Source organism: Podarcis gaigeae, assembly GCF_964106915.1.
Source record: "Podarcis gaigeae genome assembly, chromosome: 1".
NCBI classification, from domain to species: Eukaryota; Metazoa; Chordata; class Lepidosauria; order Squamata; family Lacertidae; genus Podarcis; species Podarcis gaigeae.
In genome coordinates this window covers 136,668,957-136,683,983 of record NC_139678.1, presented here as the reverse complement: position 1 = coordinate 136,683,983, position 15,027 = coordinate 136,668,957, and the positions used below count along the sequence as shown (strand labels likewise).

Sequence of the window (15,027 nt, the reverse complement as noted above, 5' to 3'; positions counted from 1 at the left end):
TCTAAATGCAAGAGGCAAGAAAATGCTCTCCAGATTTATTTATTTCCTTCTATTAGTTGTTGCTTGTTGTTGCTGCTGCTGCTGCTGCTGTTCCACCAATGCTCAAGGCATGTTGCAGAGTAGCCAAAAGACAGACCCTTCCCATGAGGGCCTTATGATTCAGCATCATGGTAGAGGAGGAGATGGAGGAGAAGATAACAGCAAAAAATATGCATTCAATTTATAATGTTTACTTCATAATGTGATTTAAAAGCATGTGCAATTCCTTCATCTTATCTTAGCTGGGGCGGGAATGGGGGGACTCTAACTGCCTGACTTAAACTGATGGGTTGCAGTCCCAAAAGATTTGTTGCAGAAAGTCCCTGCCCCTTTCCTTCTTGTGTTCTCTGTGGTTCTACTTATTCTGCACAATATCATGGAATCTTACACGTTGAGAAGCGTTTACTCTGTATTCCTGGTGTAATGGTTATAGGGGTTGCTCGTGCGTAAGTTGCCGCCACTCCTGGCTAGGTTGCCTGGTTAAACCGTTTCTGTCTGGACAGCCCTTCACTTCATGGCTGTTTCAGTCGCTAGCAGAATCCGTCAGTGGGCGTTTCTTGAACTTCTTCCAGCAAAGAAGTTATTTGACGCCAAGTCTCCGCCTACTCTCCCTGCGCGGAAGTCTTCTGCGCAGGGTGGGTGTGGGCAGCGGAGGACCTGTGCTCTCCCCGCTGGTCTCCGGCGAGGAGTCCTGGAGCCCCCTCACCGCTTCCCCCATCTGCCCCCCTTTATCCCTGGTGTTACGCTGATTTCCTTCCCCAGCTGATGAGCTGCCTCTCTCCCTGCTGGGCCCAATGAGGCATCTAATCATAAGCCTGCATTTTTTATCAAAGCTTATATATTTCAATCAGGGCCTGTATCTTAAAGATTTTCAAATGTTTCATGCCAGGCAAAAGACCAGCTGCCTAAAAGGCCTTGGCAATGTTTTTTCCTCCTAGACAAGGGGCCCCCTGATTTATAGCAGAGATAAACATAATTAGGAATGAGTAAATAATAAAATGATACCATGTGCCTCCCAGTAAAATGAGCCATATCTTCTTCCTAAGGTTAAAAAGGCCAAGAGCAATGGAGAGGCATCTAGCTGGCAGAAAAAGAGAGCATTTTAAGGAAATCTTTTAAAGCTGTTTCTTTTTTTAAACTGAGAGAGTTAAAGGGCAATAAATGTTGGGAAGAGCTAATGGGAAAGCAGCTGGCTGGAAAGGAGGGGTGAAAGGAGGGGTGTAAACTGAAGAGGCTTCTTTTGAAGCTGTTTTTTTTACTGAGTTCCTTTTTTACTTTACAAAGGCCTTATTCCTTTTAAAAGGCTACCTATGATAATGTATTAAATATATTGGCTTAAATGTAATTATGCAAAGGATTTAAGAAATGCTAGATTCTTATTTCATATAGTTGTAAGAGTTTTAACTATCCTGAAATTAAGTCAGCCACCAGCCTAGCCCCCCTGCCAGACAGGAGACGCCATAGAGCACTCCTGATATATAGTTGTCAGGCTTTTTGTTTAGAAACCTTCAAATGAAGGAGATCTTTCAATGTTGATGTGAACTCAAGATCCTTGACATCTGTTGAAGATAAAAATTCAAGATTAACCATCTGTTTTGGAAGGCAATAGGGCAAGGAGGGCAAGAGGTGAGCTGGTAATTAAGATTCCTTGTTGAGACACATGTAAGATATATTACTACTTATTTGTCATTTATATATAGCTCTTTGTGTTCCATAAAAGGACAGAAGGAAGTGGGTGTATCTTTTGTGATTGGTTCTAGCAAACAGCCAATAGGAATTTCAACCAGGCTGATTGGACAGAGGCAGCCACAGGAGGAGCAAGGGGGCTGGATTAAGGAAATATAAGTGCTGGCCAGAATGACAGGAGGGCAGGCCAGAGCTTGGTAACCATACCACTGTGCCTCTCATTTATTTGTCTGACAAATAAATTATTATTTTAATTTCTCTATTGCTGCGTTGAATATTTCATTCCAGCTAAGCGTTAACCACAAGCAGGGTGCTACATTTTATGGTGCCCCTGTGACTCGGATAAGTGGTCTGCTGGAACGCAGCCCCTTCGCCCTACTGGGCAGGGTACAAGAGAGAGGATCTCTAAACTGCTTACCCAGCGCGCACTGGTAAATTTTTCCAGGGGGAACGCAGAAGACTCGTCTGTCTGATACCCTGCTCACTGGCGGCGACGGACCGGGGGGAAACAGGGAACCAGCCAAGGGTAAGTGCACAAAGGGATTTGAGGCCCTCCAATTAATTGGGAGGAAGAGAAGTCTTGATCAAACTTCTGCATCTCAGTAAGGGGGAACTGAGTACGCTAGGTGGTTGGGTACATCAGATGTTGGTCTGGTGGAGGAAAAGGGAAAATTGGGAGGTAGAGTGTGGTGAAGTATCTAGCGCATTGTATGTGTGAGAAAGTACAGAGCAATCTGTAGCTGACCTGAGTGTGGAGTGGGTAGTACTTCGGTTCCCAGTGAGGCGACTCCATCTGGGCAAGGAACCTCACAAAGCGCGTGTGTGAGTGACTGAGTGGATACTTCACAGGGCCATACAATGGGAGTTGGGGGTTCAAAGGGGGGAAATACACCTCTTGAATGTATGTTAAATAATTTTAAGAAAGCCTTCTCAGGGGCATATGGAGTCAAAATGACGCCAGAGCGCTTGAGAACGTTATGTGAATTAGAATGGCCAAAACAAAATACTGAATGGCCATCTCAGGGAACCTTTGATATAAATTTAGTAAGTAAACTTTGGTCTAATATCGCCAAAGAAACTGGAGGGTGCCCAGAACAATTTTCATATATAGATTCCTGGCTGAGCACATTAAATAAAAATCCTCCATGGATAAGGGAATGCAAAGTCAAACGATGCAAATTATTGGCTGTAAAAGCCGAAGCTAGGAAAGGAATCTTGCCAAATAAACTCAAACCCATTTTTGAGGGACCAGAGGAAGAGGTGCTTCCACCTCCACCCTATGCTCCACATCGAAGGGAGCCTAATCCAAACACTCCACCAGTTGTAACCCCAAGGCAAGAAACTGGAATGAATAATGGGGGTGGAGTCACAGAGCTTGATTCCTTGATAGATTATGATAAATATCTTCAGGAGGCATTGGAGTCCTATAATAAAGCCCAAGCAGAAGTGGTTATTCCACCTGTGACTCCTAATAGACCTCCATCTACAGTCTCCTTTAGTGGAACAACTGATTGCCCACCCCAAACCCCTGTACATCCAAGTCCCAGAGAAATATTACAGAAGTTACAGGGAGACCTTGATCGGTCAGCAAGCAATACAGCCAGGCGTATAAAGCTGCTAAAAGAACGCCTTGGGACAGATACCATCCCCTATGATTTGAGGCCCCTAGAGCAGGGGTCAGCAACCCGCGGCTCCGGAGCCGCATGTGGCTCTTTTACACCTTTGCCGCGGCTCCAGGGCAGATACTAGCAAGGGGAGGAGGAGCACTGTGTGCCCCGACACTCCCCACTGCGGCGGGCGCTGTACTGGCTGTGACGTCGCATGGGGGCGGTGCGTGCGTTAGTCACGCACCGTCCCGATGTCACCTTCCCTCCTGCTGTCGGACCGTGGCTCCAGAGATATATTTGTTTTAAATGTCGCAATGGTTTTGCGGCTCCCAGATTTTTTTTTCTTCGGAAATGGGTCCAAGTGGCTCTTTTTGTCTTAAAGGTTGCAGACCCCTGCCCTAGAGCAAAGTGAAGAGAAAGGTCACGTAGTAGCCCCTCTTAGAAGAGTATTTGATGCACTTGAGGAGCCTGTGCTGGTTAACGGGCAACCCGGACCACGGCCACCTCGAACTTCGACCCTGCAATATATTCCATTCACGACTACGGATCTGATGAATTGGAAAACACACACCCCATCTTTTGCAGAAAAACCTCAGGCTATGATGGACTTGGTGACTTCAATAGTAAATACTCATAGCCCTACTTGGACAGATTGTCGCCAGCTCCTAAATACTCTTTTCACCACTGAGGAAAGGAGAGACATAATTGAAAAGGCACAGATATATTTGCGTGAGCAGGCCAGAGTGGGAAATATTTTTAATATTGACCGTCATCTCCAAGACAACTTTCCCTTGGAAGATCCTAATTGGGATCCAAACAATGCAATTCACCTAGCCAGACTTACCACCTACCGCCAGACACTTGTGCAAGGTATCCGCAGGGCATGCCAGAAACCCACTAATATGTCTAAAGTCTCAGAAGTAGAACAGAAACCAAATGAGAGTCCGGGAGACTTTTTAGAGAGGCTGCAGGAAGCCTATCGTATATGGACTCCTTTTGACCCTGAAGCCCCTGAAAACAGCAGAATGATTACTGCTACATTTGTGGCCCAGTGCGCTTCTGACATTCGTAAGAAAATTCAGAAATCAGAAGGATGGGAAGGGATGCTGATGAGCCAAATTATGGCCATTGCACGCCGAGTTTATCGGAATAGGGATGAGGCTGAGAAACAAGAGAAGAAGAAGTGGCAGAAGGAAAAGATGGTAATGCTAGCCACAGCAGTGAAGCAAGACCACCGCCCCTTAAATGGAGGGAGAGGGCGAGGAAAGAATCCACCACTGGGAAGGAATCAATGTGCGAATTGCAAGAAGGAGGGTCACTGGAAGCGGGAGTGTCCTGAACCCTTGAGGTTGGAAGAAGTACGCCCAGGCCCAGGCCCAGGCCCAGGCTCCGGCCCAAGAAACCAGGGACGGGGACGGGGAATGATCCGAGATGGAAGATATCAGAGACCTGGACAGGGACGGAGTAGAGACAATTTCATTGGACTGGCAGAGGAGGATTTTACCCAAGACTAGGAACGACCGGACTCCATAAAGTTAGGCTTCCAGGAGCCCACGGTCACGATTCAATTAGGGAGCCATTTAATAGACTTTATGATAGATACTGGGGCTGAATACTCAGTACTCCCAGAACTATTGCAGAAAAAGGCATCCAAAAGTGTAGTCATTAAAAGTGCCACTGGACAGTCAGCTAAGAGGTCTTTCCTCCAACCTTTGGAATGCCAGATTGGGGGACATCGTTTAACCCATCAGTTTTTGTATATACCTGAGTGTCCAATACCTCTCTTAGGCAGAGATATGCTGTCCAAATTGCAGGCCCAAATCACCTTCACTCCTCGAGGTCCAGAAATGAAACTGCCATCAAAAGCAGCAGGAATAATTACCCTCTCAGTACCTAAGGAACAATCATGGCGTCTAATGTCAGCCTTGCAAGTCCAACCCACATTGGATACAGAATTAAACAAGCTCCTCCGAACTCTACAGGTGCCACCAGGAGTATGGGCCGAAAATAGCCCACCAGGAATGGATAAGAATATAGCTCCAATTGTAGTAACCCTAAAACCTATGGCTACCCCTGTATCTGTAAAGCAATATCCCTTACCCCGGCGAGCAGCAGAGGGCATCCAGAAACATTTGGACCGCCTATTAAAATATGGTCTGCTTAAGCCCTGCCAATCAGAATGGAACACACCCCTTTTGCCTGTTCGAAAACCTGGGACAGATGAATACAGGCCAGTACAGGACTTGAGGCTCGTAAACCAGGCTATCGAGACCTTGCACCCAAATGTACCAAACCCATATACCTTGCTGAGTTTGATCCCACCAGAAGCAACATTTTTTACTGTATTGGACTTGAAAGATGCATTCTTCTGTTGCCGGCTGGCACCACAGAGCCAACCTATATTTGCCTTCCAGTGGGAAGACCCTTTGACAGGAACAAAAGGCCAGCTAACCTGGACAAGATTGCCCCAGGGATTCAAAAATTCCCCAACTTTATTTGGCACTGCCTTGGCGAGGGATCTAACAAGTTACCCCTCAATACCGGGAGAAAAGGTGGTTCTGCAATATGTGGATGATCTTATACTAGCGGCAAAGGATTTTGATACCTGTAAAGAAGGGACAGAGGAACTGCTCCACTTGCTCTGGGAAGCTGGCTACCGAGTTTCCCAGAAAAAGGCACAGTTATGTTTAGAAAAGGTCAAATATTTGGGCTTTGACATCTCACACCAACAACGAGCATTGAGACCAGAGAGGAAAGAAGCTATTTGCCTTATCAAGGAACCTACCACAAGAAAACAACTTAGAGGATTCCTGGGAACAGCAGGGTTTTGTAGACTATGGATACCTGATTTCAGCAGTCTGGCCAAGCCCTTACATGAAAGCACTCGAGGTGCAGAAAAGGACCCCTTCGTATGGGGACCTGAGCAGAAACAAGCCTTTTTAGTTATCAAACAACGACTTATGGAGGCACCAGCCCTTGGATTGCCTAATTCGGAAAAACCCTTTCAGCTGTATGTACATGAACAGAATGGGATTGCAGCGGCAGTCCTGACCCAGAGATTAGGAAGTTGGAACCGTCCAGTAGCTTATTTGTCTAAACAATTGGACTCAGTAGCAAAAGGATGGCCTCCATGCCTAAGGGCAGTAGCGGCCACTGCAAGCCTTGTCAAAGAAGCTGATAAATTTACCTTCGGCCAGACGATGTATGTGAATGTACCTCATGCTGTTCTGACACTCATGGAATATAAGGGTAGTTATTGGCTAACGAACCCAAGGATGGCTAGATACCAAGGCCTATTGTGTGAAAATCCCAGGATTCATCTACGAGTAGTGAATATGCTCAATCCAGCGACTTTGCTGCCCCTACCAGAGGTAGATGATGAAGAATCACATGATTGTCTCCAAATAATGGATGAAGTTTATTCCAGTAGACCTGATCTGAAAGATGAGCCATTGAAAAATCCAGATGTTGTATATTATACTGATGGTAGCAGTTACCTGCATGAAGGTGCCAGACGAGCAGGATATGCTGTGGTCACCAATGAGGAAGTTGTGGAAGCTGAAGCTTTGCCTGCTGGCACCTCAGCACAAAAAGCTGAACTTATAGGTTTAACTAGAGCTCTGCAATTGGCAGCCGGATGTAAGGCAAACATCTATACTGATTCTAAATATGCCTTCTTAACCCTGCATGCACATGGAGCTCTATGGAAAGAAAGAGGTCTAATCGGAGCCCACAGGAAGGCCTTGAAATATGGACCTGAAGTAGAAATCCTGTTAGAAGCAGTATGGGCTCCAGAACAGATTGCTGTAATGCACTGCAAAGGTCATGGACGAGGAAGGGATCCAATAACCAGAGGAAATCATGCTGCTGACAAAGCAGCCCGAGAGGCAGCCCTAAAGCCTGTGGGAGGATTTATAGCAGCCCTCATACCAGAGATAGTTCCAGAAGAAGTTAAACCTCACTATACCCCAGAAGAGAGGAAGTGGGCTGAACAGGAAGGAGCGGTTGTGAAGGACGGTTGGATGATCCTGCCGGACAATAGGATTTATGTACCTCATCATCTAGCAGGCACAATTGTAAGAAATTATCATGAATCTACTCACCTTGGCGGTACTGCAACCAGAGAGAGTCTCAGTCGGAAGTTGTATATTATTAATCTATCACAATTAGCAACTTGCATTTCACAGAAATGTGTTCTTTGTGCTAAAAACAATCCCAGGCAGGGACCGGTACAACCTCCTGGAATTCAGCATGTGGGATACGTCCCCATGGAAAGCCTAATTGTGGACTTCACAGAGCTGGTCCCTTCTAAGGGATTCAAGTATCTCCTTGTGTTTGTAGATACTCTTACCGGATGGGTTGAAGCTTTTCCCACCCGAACTGAAAAAGCACGAGAGGTAACTAAGAGACTCCTCACTGAATTGATCCCAAGGTTTGGATTACCTAGATGCATTGGAAGTGATAATGGGCCAGCGTTCATTGATCAAGTAGTACAAGATGTATGTCGAGTCCTACAAGTAAAATGGAGACTGCATGCAGCATATAGGCCTCAGAGTTCAGGGAAAACTGAAAGAATGAATCGGACTCTGAAAACCCAATTGGCAAAATTAACCCAGGAAACGGGATTGGGATGGGTAGATGTGTTACCCATAACACTGTTTCGTGTTCGGTGTGCACCCACAAAAAGACTTAAGTTGTCACCTTTTGAGCTCCTGTATGGGAGGCCGCCCTCCTTTGTTCAGGATATTCCAGCTGACCTTAAACAAATAGGAGACTATGTGACACAGGGACAAGTGCAATCTCTCTCCCCCTGTTTTTGTTTCTCTTAACAGGTGGGCCCTCGAGCGCACGCCGTGCAGCATTGCCGAGCCGATTCATCAGTTCCAGGCTGGCGATAGCGTATGGGTGAAAGAGTGGAAACGCGATCCACTTGCACCTAAGTGGCGTGGACCTTACACCGTCTTGCTCTCTACTCCAACAGCGGTGAAGGTAGCTGAGGTGACCCCCTGGATTCATCACTCTCGTTTGAAGAAGTCCGAAGGCGGTTGGACGTGCAAAGGTGACCCCTCTAATCCTTTAAAACTAACTCTCTCCAAAAACCCCTGTATCTAGCCCTACCGGGAACGGGCTAGGTCACGGGCAACATTTAGACGACCGGCCTGCTGCAGCCACAACCTGGAAGCTGGCTGACCTGCGCACACCTGAAGCTTGAGGAGCGTCTGAACCAGCGACTGTGAACGGGAAGATTCTCTTATACAATTGATTGACTGCCCCCTTGTGGAACAATTATAAGGGATATTACTCATTGGGGATCCTCGGGATATATGTTTTGGTCTTGGTGGTTCCCCATTTCTGTCACTGGGGGAATTATATTGGGACTAATATTTATTTGCTATCACAATAAGGTAATCTTTTGTGGAAGGAATGCATATGCTAGACATCAACATGATTTTATTATTAATCCTGATCCCTTGGGAAGGGGAAGGGTCCTTGAATCTGACCAAATTTGCTAAATATGGATTTCGCCATGACCACAATATGTGGGTAGGCTTAGCTGAGATGGTAGCCAATGTTGCAAATAGGACTAATTGCCTTGTTTGCTCTCTTGGGCCAGATGATTCAGAGGGAGGTATGCCCCTATTACCAATACCATTAAGTGCCATTGGTATGGTAAGCGAAATGCCACACCAAACAGAAGTACAGAATTTCCCCGGATGGAACTCAACTAAACCAATACGAGTTATACCTGTGCAAGGGGAAATCTGTGTGCATAAATCATCAGATGCAGCTGATCCTACCATGATAGGCTCTTCTCATTGCCACTATACTTGGGATTATATTAAGAATAGTCAAACCTGGGCAAACGGTACTACCTATCGAACTCGGAATACCTTGCCCTGTGCACCTCCTTTTATTCATGCATGGAAAGTGGTATGGAACATAACTGTGACAGAAAAAGGCAATCTAACATACTGCACTGTGAACTCTCTACCCCTTTTGATATTTCGCCTTCTGCACTCCACGTACCAAAAACCTCAGACCCGATGGTTGTGGTGGATATGTGGAGAATGGGCATACAAGAAACTCCCTTCCAAATGGAGTGGGACTTGTTTCTTGGGATGGGTATTACCACCAATGTGGATTATGCCCACTAGTTCGGCCAAGCGTACACGAAGAAACGCTGATATTTCTCATATAGCAGGAGGAAGTACCCAAAGTTGGAGCGATACTGATGATTGGCCACCAGAGCGCATCATAGCCTATTATGATCCTGCCTCCTGGAATCCTGGTGAGCTCATACAAGGGGCACGGGATCCTATTTATAATCTAAACAGAATAATTCGATTGCAAGCAGTAGTGGAACTTGTAACCAATGCAACGGCCCAGAGTTTGAGACTTATTGCACAACAGTTGGATGAAAGTAGAGCCGCCATTTTGCAGCTGAAAATGGGAATGGATTATGTACTTGCCAGGCAGGGAGGCCTATGTGGAGTCTTGAACTTGACAGTGAATGCCTGTTGCTTTAACATTTCTGATAATGGTGAGGCAATCCGTGTGTTGGCCACAAAGATGGAGAATATAGCACATGTCCCAGTACAAACATGGGAAGGATGGGATATGGGATGGCTCACCAATTGGTTACCTAATGTCGCAGGACTCAAAGGGATACTATTGTCTTGCTTGTTTTTCTTGACAGTAGTAGTAATGGTTTTATGTATGATGCCATGTATCATTTCATGTTTTAGAAGTACAATTAGCAAGATGATTTCAAATGAAACTTTACCTCATATCATGGCCCTATACAGAGCTTTACCTCAGGAATATGATGAAGGTCAAGCTATCAAGGACACTTGGGATGAAGGTCCTTGAGCTTGAAAGGGGGGAATGAGGCATCTAATCATAAGCCTGCATTTTTTATCAAAGCTTATATATTTCAATCAGGGCCTGTATCTTAAAGATTTTCAAATGTTTCATGCCAGGCAAAAGACCAGCTGCCTAAAAGGCCTTGGCAATGTTTTTTCCTCCTAGACAAGGGGCCCCCTGATTTATAGCAGAGATAAACATAATTAGGAATGAGTAAATAATAAAATGATACCATGTGCCTCCCAGTAAAATGAGCCATATCTTCTTCCTAAGGTTAAAAAGGCCAAGAGCAATGGAGAGGCATCTAGCTGGCAGAAAAAGAGAGCATTTTAAGGAAATCTTTTAAAGCTGTTTCTTTTTTTAAACTGAGAGAGTTAAAGGGCAATAAATGTTGGGAAGAGCTAATGGGAAAGCAGCTGGCTGGAAAGGAGGGGTGAAAGGAGGGGTGTAAACTGAAGAGGCTTCTTTTGAAGCTGTTTTTTTTACTGAGTTCCTTTTTTACTTTACAAAGGCCTTATTCCTTTTAAAAGGCTACCTATGATAATGTATTAAATATATTGGCTTAAATGTAATTATGCAAAGGATTTAAGAAATGCTAGATTCTTATTTCATATAGTTGTAAGAGTTTTAACTATCCTGAAATTAAGTCAGCCACCAGCCTAGCCCCCCTGCCAGACAGGAGACGCCATAGAGCACTCCTGATATATAGTTGTCAGGCTTTTTGTTTAGAAACCTTCAAATGAAGGAGATCTTTCAATGTTGATGTGAACTCAAGATCCTTGACATCTGTTGAAGATAAAAATTCAAGATTAACCATCTGTTTTGGAAGGCAATAGGGCAAGGAGGGCAAGAGGTGAGCTGGTAATTAAGATTCCTTGTTGAGACACATGTAAGATATATTACTACTTATTTGTCATTTATATATAGCTCTTTGTGTTCCATAAAAGGACAGAAGGAAGTGGGTGTATCTTTTGTGATTGGTTCTAGCAAACAGCCAATAGGAATTTCAACCAGGCTGATTGGACAGAGGCAGCCACAGGAGGAGCAAGGGGGCTGGATTAAGGAAATATAAGTGCTGGCCAGAATGGCAGGAGGGCAGGCCAGAGCTTGGTAACCATACCACTGTGCCTCTCATTTATTTGTCTGACAAATAAATTATTATTTTAATTTCTCTATTGCTGCGTTGAATATTTCATTCCAGCTAAGCGTTAACCACAAGCAGGGTGCTACACCTTCTCCAGCATCGCTTTGGAGCCTTGCCTCCGCCTCTAGCTCCGATGGCAGTTCCCTGACACCTGGCACCAGAATGAATGGCTGACTGTGCCTCATTAACAAATATACCGAATATCTGTCATCCAAGTGTACTAGGCACTTAAGCATATTATTACTTTCATATAGCTGTTCCTTCCTCAACTCTCTGCTTCACTCTCCTCTTTCATCACAGAGCTGCAGTCTTCAGCACTGGCTATGTTTTCTCCAAATGCCCCATTTGAGCTATACAGCATCCCTTGCCTAATAGAATTTTTTTTTATAAAAATGTTCTTATTATTTTTCAGAAAAACAACACTTATGCCTGATCTCAGGATCTCAGATCTCAAGATCTGTCTTGATCTGTCTGGATTTCAGCCTCCTCAATATTTCCAGGAGGAATCTGGTATCACTATGGGATGAGAGAGAAGCAAAGGGGTGGGAGTGATCTTTCCCAAAGGGTCCACCTTCCCTATTCTAAAGTTGAAACAACCATCACCTCCACTCCATTTGTAGCATGTTCTTCCAGACTTAACTCCAACCTTAACACCCACCTTTCCCGAGGGAGAAAGTGATTGAAAGGTAGACACCAAAAGAGGACAACAAGGGTGCATGAGAGCAGAAATAGAAGGACAGGCCTAAGTTCTTTTAGAATGTGGTGTCTTTATGCTATATGGTTTTTTACGCATATATACAACCTGAGCATAAGATGTAGGGGTTCACTGCATTGCTTCTCCCGCAGCCTCTGTCTCTCAGCTGCCCAGACTACTTCCAGCTTCTAGCTTCTGGCTCTCACACACCACTCTGACTGCCCTGGCCAGCCCCCTTGGCAAGGCCAATCCACAATCCTGATGGCGAAACAAGGGTCTGGGGGAACTTTGGCTGCTGCTTGTCTGATACCCTCAAGAGCTACTGCCAGTCTGTGAAGACAATACTGAGCTAGATGGACAATGGCATGTTTCCTCATCAGTCAGATTCTTATGTTCCTCATGCTCCAAAGCCAGTCTTTGCAAAAGTACTTCAGCTGTGATTCAGTTGACAACTACGATATAGTCCAAGGCAATGAAGAATTAATGGGACCCAGAGAGAAATAAGCAGCTTTGAGATACGATATCACCCAGACCATACTATGTAAATTACAAATGACATAATTATTTATTATAATTATTCTCGTGAACACCTAGGGTCAGATCAAGTTAAAGGCAAATTAGGCAATTGCTTTGGGCATTATTTTACCTGGAGAAACCCCAAAACTGTCTTGCTTCCTTTTCTAAGGCATTTTTAAAGCTCCTCCTGGAATTTTGACAAGGTAATGAACTTTCCCCAACAAAGACAAAAGAAGTCCCTCTACATATATAAAGGACATAAACATGAGAATAAACTTTCATTAAAAATCTTGGCTTGTCACTCTCTTTTATTAAATAAAAGTTCCACAAGAATATTACACAGTAAATTAAACAAGTAGGAATAAAGTCAATTAGGCCACAAAGGTTTGTAAACATAATTGACTGAAGGTGTTTATGAACAAGCTGCACCTTTGCAAAATAGCACTGGCAAAGTGCTACAAAGCACTTAGGTACTATTCAGTTCTTCCCTATTCACAGTGGTCTATTATTTCCAGTAATGGAGGAGTAAGAGTTGCAACATTTTCCTGACCCATTGCCTTATTCTGTCTGGAGTTGGGGCCATTTCTCTCACTACACAAAAACAAGCCATGTGTATTTTATTTACAACAGCACAGAGACTATAAACTAGACCCAGCAAAAACCAAGAGTTTGCTCTGCAGCTTGTGGGTAAGTTTTTAAAAGTTCTCAATGCCAAAAGTTAGCTTTAGACTTTCAGCTAATGAGACCATCCATAGGCAACACCTCTGCTCAGGTATAGGGCCCATTCTGTGTTTTGATGGTGCACCATGTCACAAGCACCAAGTCAATGCTAAATAGCAGTCATGAAAGAAATATCAAGTTTTCTTTCTTTAAAATAAGGGGATCCTGGTAATGGTTTCTGATATTATCCGTTCCTCATTATCTAAGTATACTGAGGTCTAACTGAAAGTTAAAGATACTGATGACAAATCTTTCTCCATAGTTTCAGGTCACTTCCATTCTCTCAGCTCTGCAAGTATAATTGATTTGTGGAGGGTGGTAAGGGAGGAGAACCCACAGTTCAGTAGTGAGCATATACTTGCGACGCATAAGATTGCAGGTTCACGCTCTGGAACTTTCAATCAGAATATCTCATGCAGCAAACTGAGGATGGGGTGGGTGGAATCACACCAGAACAGGATGGACACATGACCAGTTTTATAATGGATAATCCTTTGAATAACATTCAAAGGGTTCCTGGGGCAAGTCCTCTACTTGAAGGAGTCCTCTGATTGAAGGGTCTGCTTGGTCAATGTTCAGTTTAAAGACACACACACACACACACGGGACCCAGAGAGAAATAAGTAGCTTTGAGATACGATATCACCCAGACCATACTATGTAAATTACAAATCATAGAATCATAGAGTTGGAAGAGACCACAAGGGCCATCGAATCCAACCCCCTGCCAAGCAGGAAACACCATCAGAGCACTCCTGACATATGGTTGTCAAGCCTCTGCTTAAAGACCTCCAAAGAAGGAGACTCCACCACACTCCTTGGCAGCAAATTCCACTGTCGAACAGCTCTTACTGTCAGGAAGTTCTTCCTAATGCTTAGGTGGAATCTTCTTTCTTGTAGTTTGGAACCATTGCTCCGTGTCCGCTTCTCTGGAGCAGCAGAAAACAACCTTTCTCCCTCCTCTATGTGACATCCTTTTATATATTTGAACATGGCTATCATATCACCCCTTAACCTCCTCTTCTGCAGGCTAAACATGCCCAGCTCCCTTAGCCGTTCCTCATAAGGCATCGTTTCCAGGCCTTTGACCATTTTGGTTGCCCTCCTCTGGACACGTTCCAGTTTGTCAGTGTCCTTCTTGAACTGTGGTGCCCAGAACTGGACACAGTACTCCAGGTGAGGTCTGACCAGAGCAGAATACAGTGGCACTATTACTTCCTTTGATCTAGATGCTATACTCCTATTGATGCAGCCCAGAATTGCATTGGCTTTTTTAGCTGCTGTGTCACACTGTTGGCTCATGTCAAGTTTGTGGTCAACCAAGACTCCTAGATCCTTTTCACATGTACTGCTCTCAAGCCAGGTGTCACCCATCTTGTATTTGTGCCTCTCATATTTATTTATTTTTTTTGCCCAAGTGCAATACTTTACATTTCTCCCTCTTAAAATTCATCTTGTTTGTTTTGGCCCAGTTCTCTAATCTGTCAAGGTCGTTTTGAAGTGTGGTCCTGTCCTCTGGGGTGTTAGCCACCCCTCCCAGTTTGGTGTCATCTGCAAATTTGATCAGGATGCCCTTGAGTCCATCATCCAAGTCATTGATAAAGATGTTGAATAAGACCGGGCCCAAGACAGAACCCTGTGGCACCCCACTAGTCACTCTTCTCCAGGATGAAGAGGAACCATTGATGAGCACCCTTTGGGTTCGGTCAGTCAGCCAGTTACAAATCCACTGAGGGTAGCATAGTCAAGACCGCATT

The 15,027-nt window shown here is 44.6% G+C and overlaps 3 protein-coding genes across 7 annotated transcripts in view; 2 read left to right on the top strand and 1 right to left on the bottom strand.

Moving 5' to 3' along the window:
- ERBB4 (erb-b2 receptor tyrosine kinase 4) overlaps positions 1-15,027 on the bottom strand; it is an 837,205-nt gene that overhangs the window by 209,157 nt on the left and 613,021 nt on the right. The gene's annotated exons all lie outside the window — the stretch shown is intronic.
- LOC310831628 (uncharacterized protein) overlaps positions 1-15,027 on the top strand; it is a 466,313-nt gene that overhangs the window by 84,413 nt on the left and 366,873 nt on the right. The gene's annotated exons all lie outside the window — the stretch shown is intronic.
- LOC310830033 (uncharacterized protein) lies at positions 2,368-4,846 on the top strand (the record flags this gene model as incomplete). The annotated part of the gene is made up of 3 exons (XM_083709474.1): positions 2,368-3,401; positions 3,742-3,813; positions 4,063-4,846. The coding sequence occupies exons 1-3, from the start codon at positions 2,584-2,586 to the stop codon at positions 4,844-4,846; spliced, it is 1,674 nt and encodes a 557-aa protein (XP_083565600.1). The 5' UTR covers positions 2,368-2,583.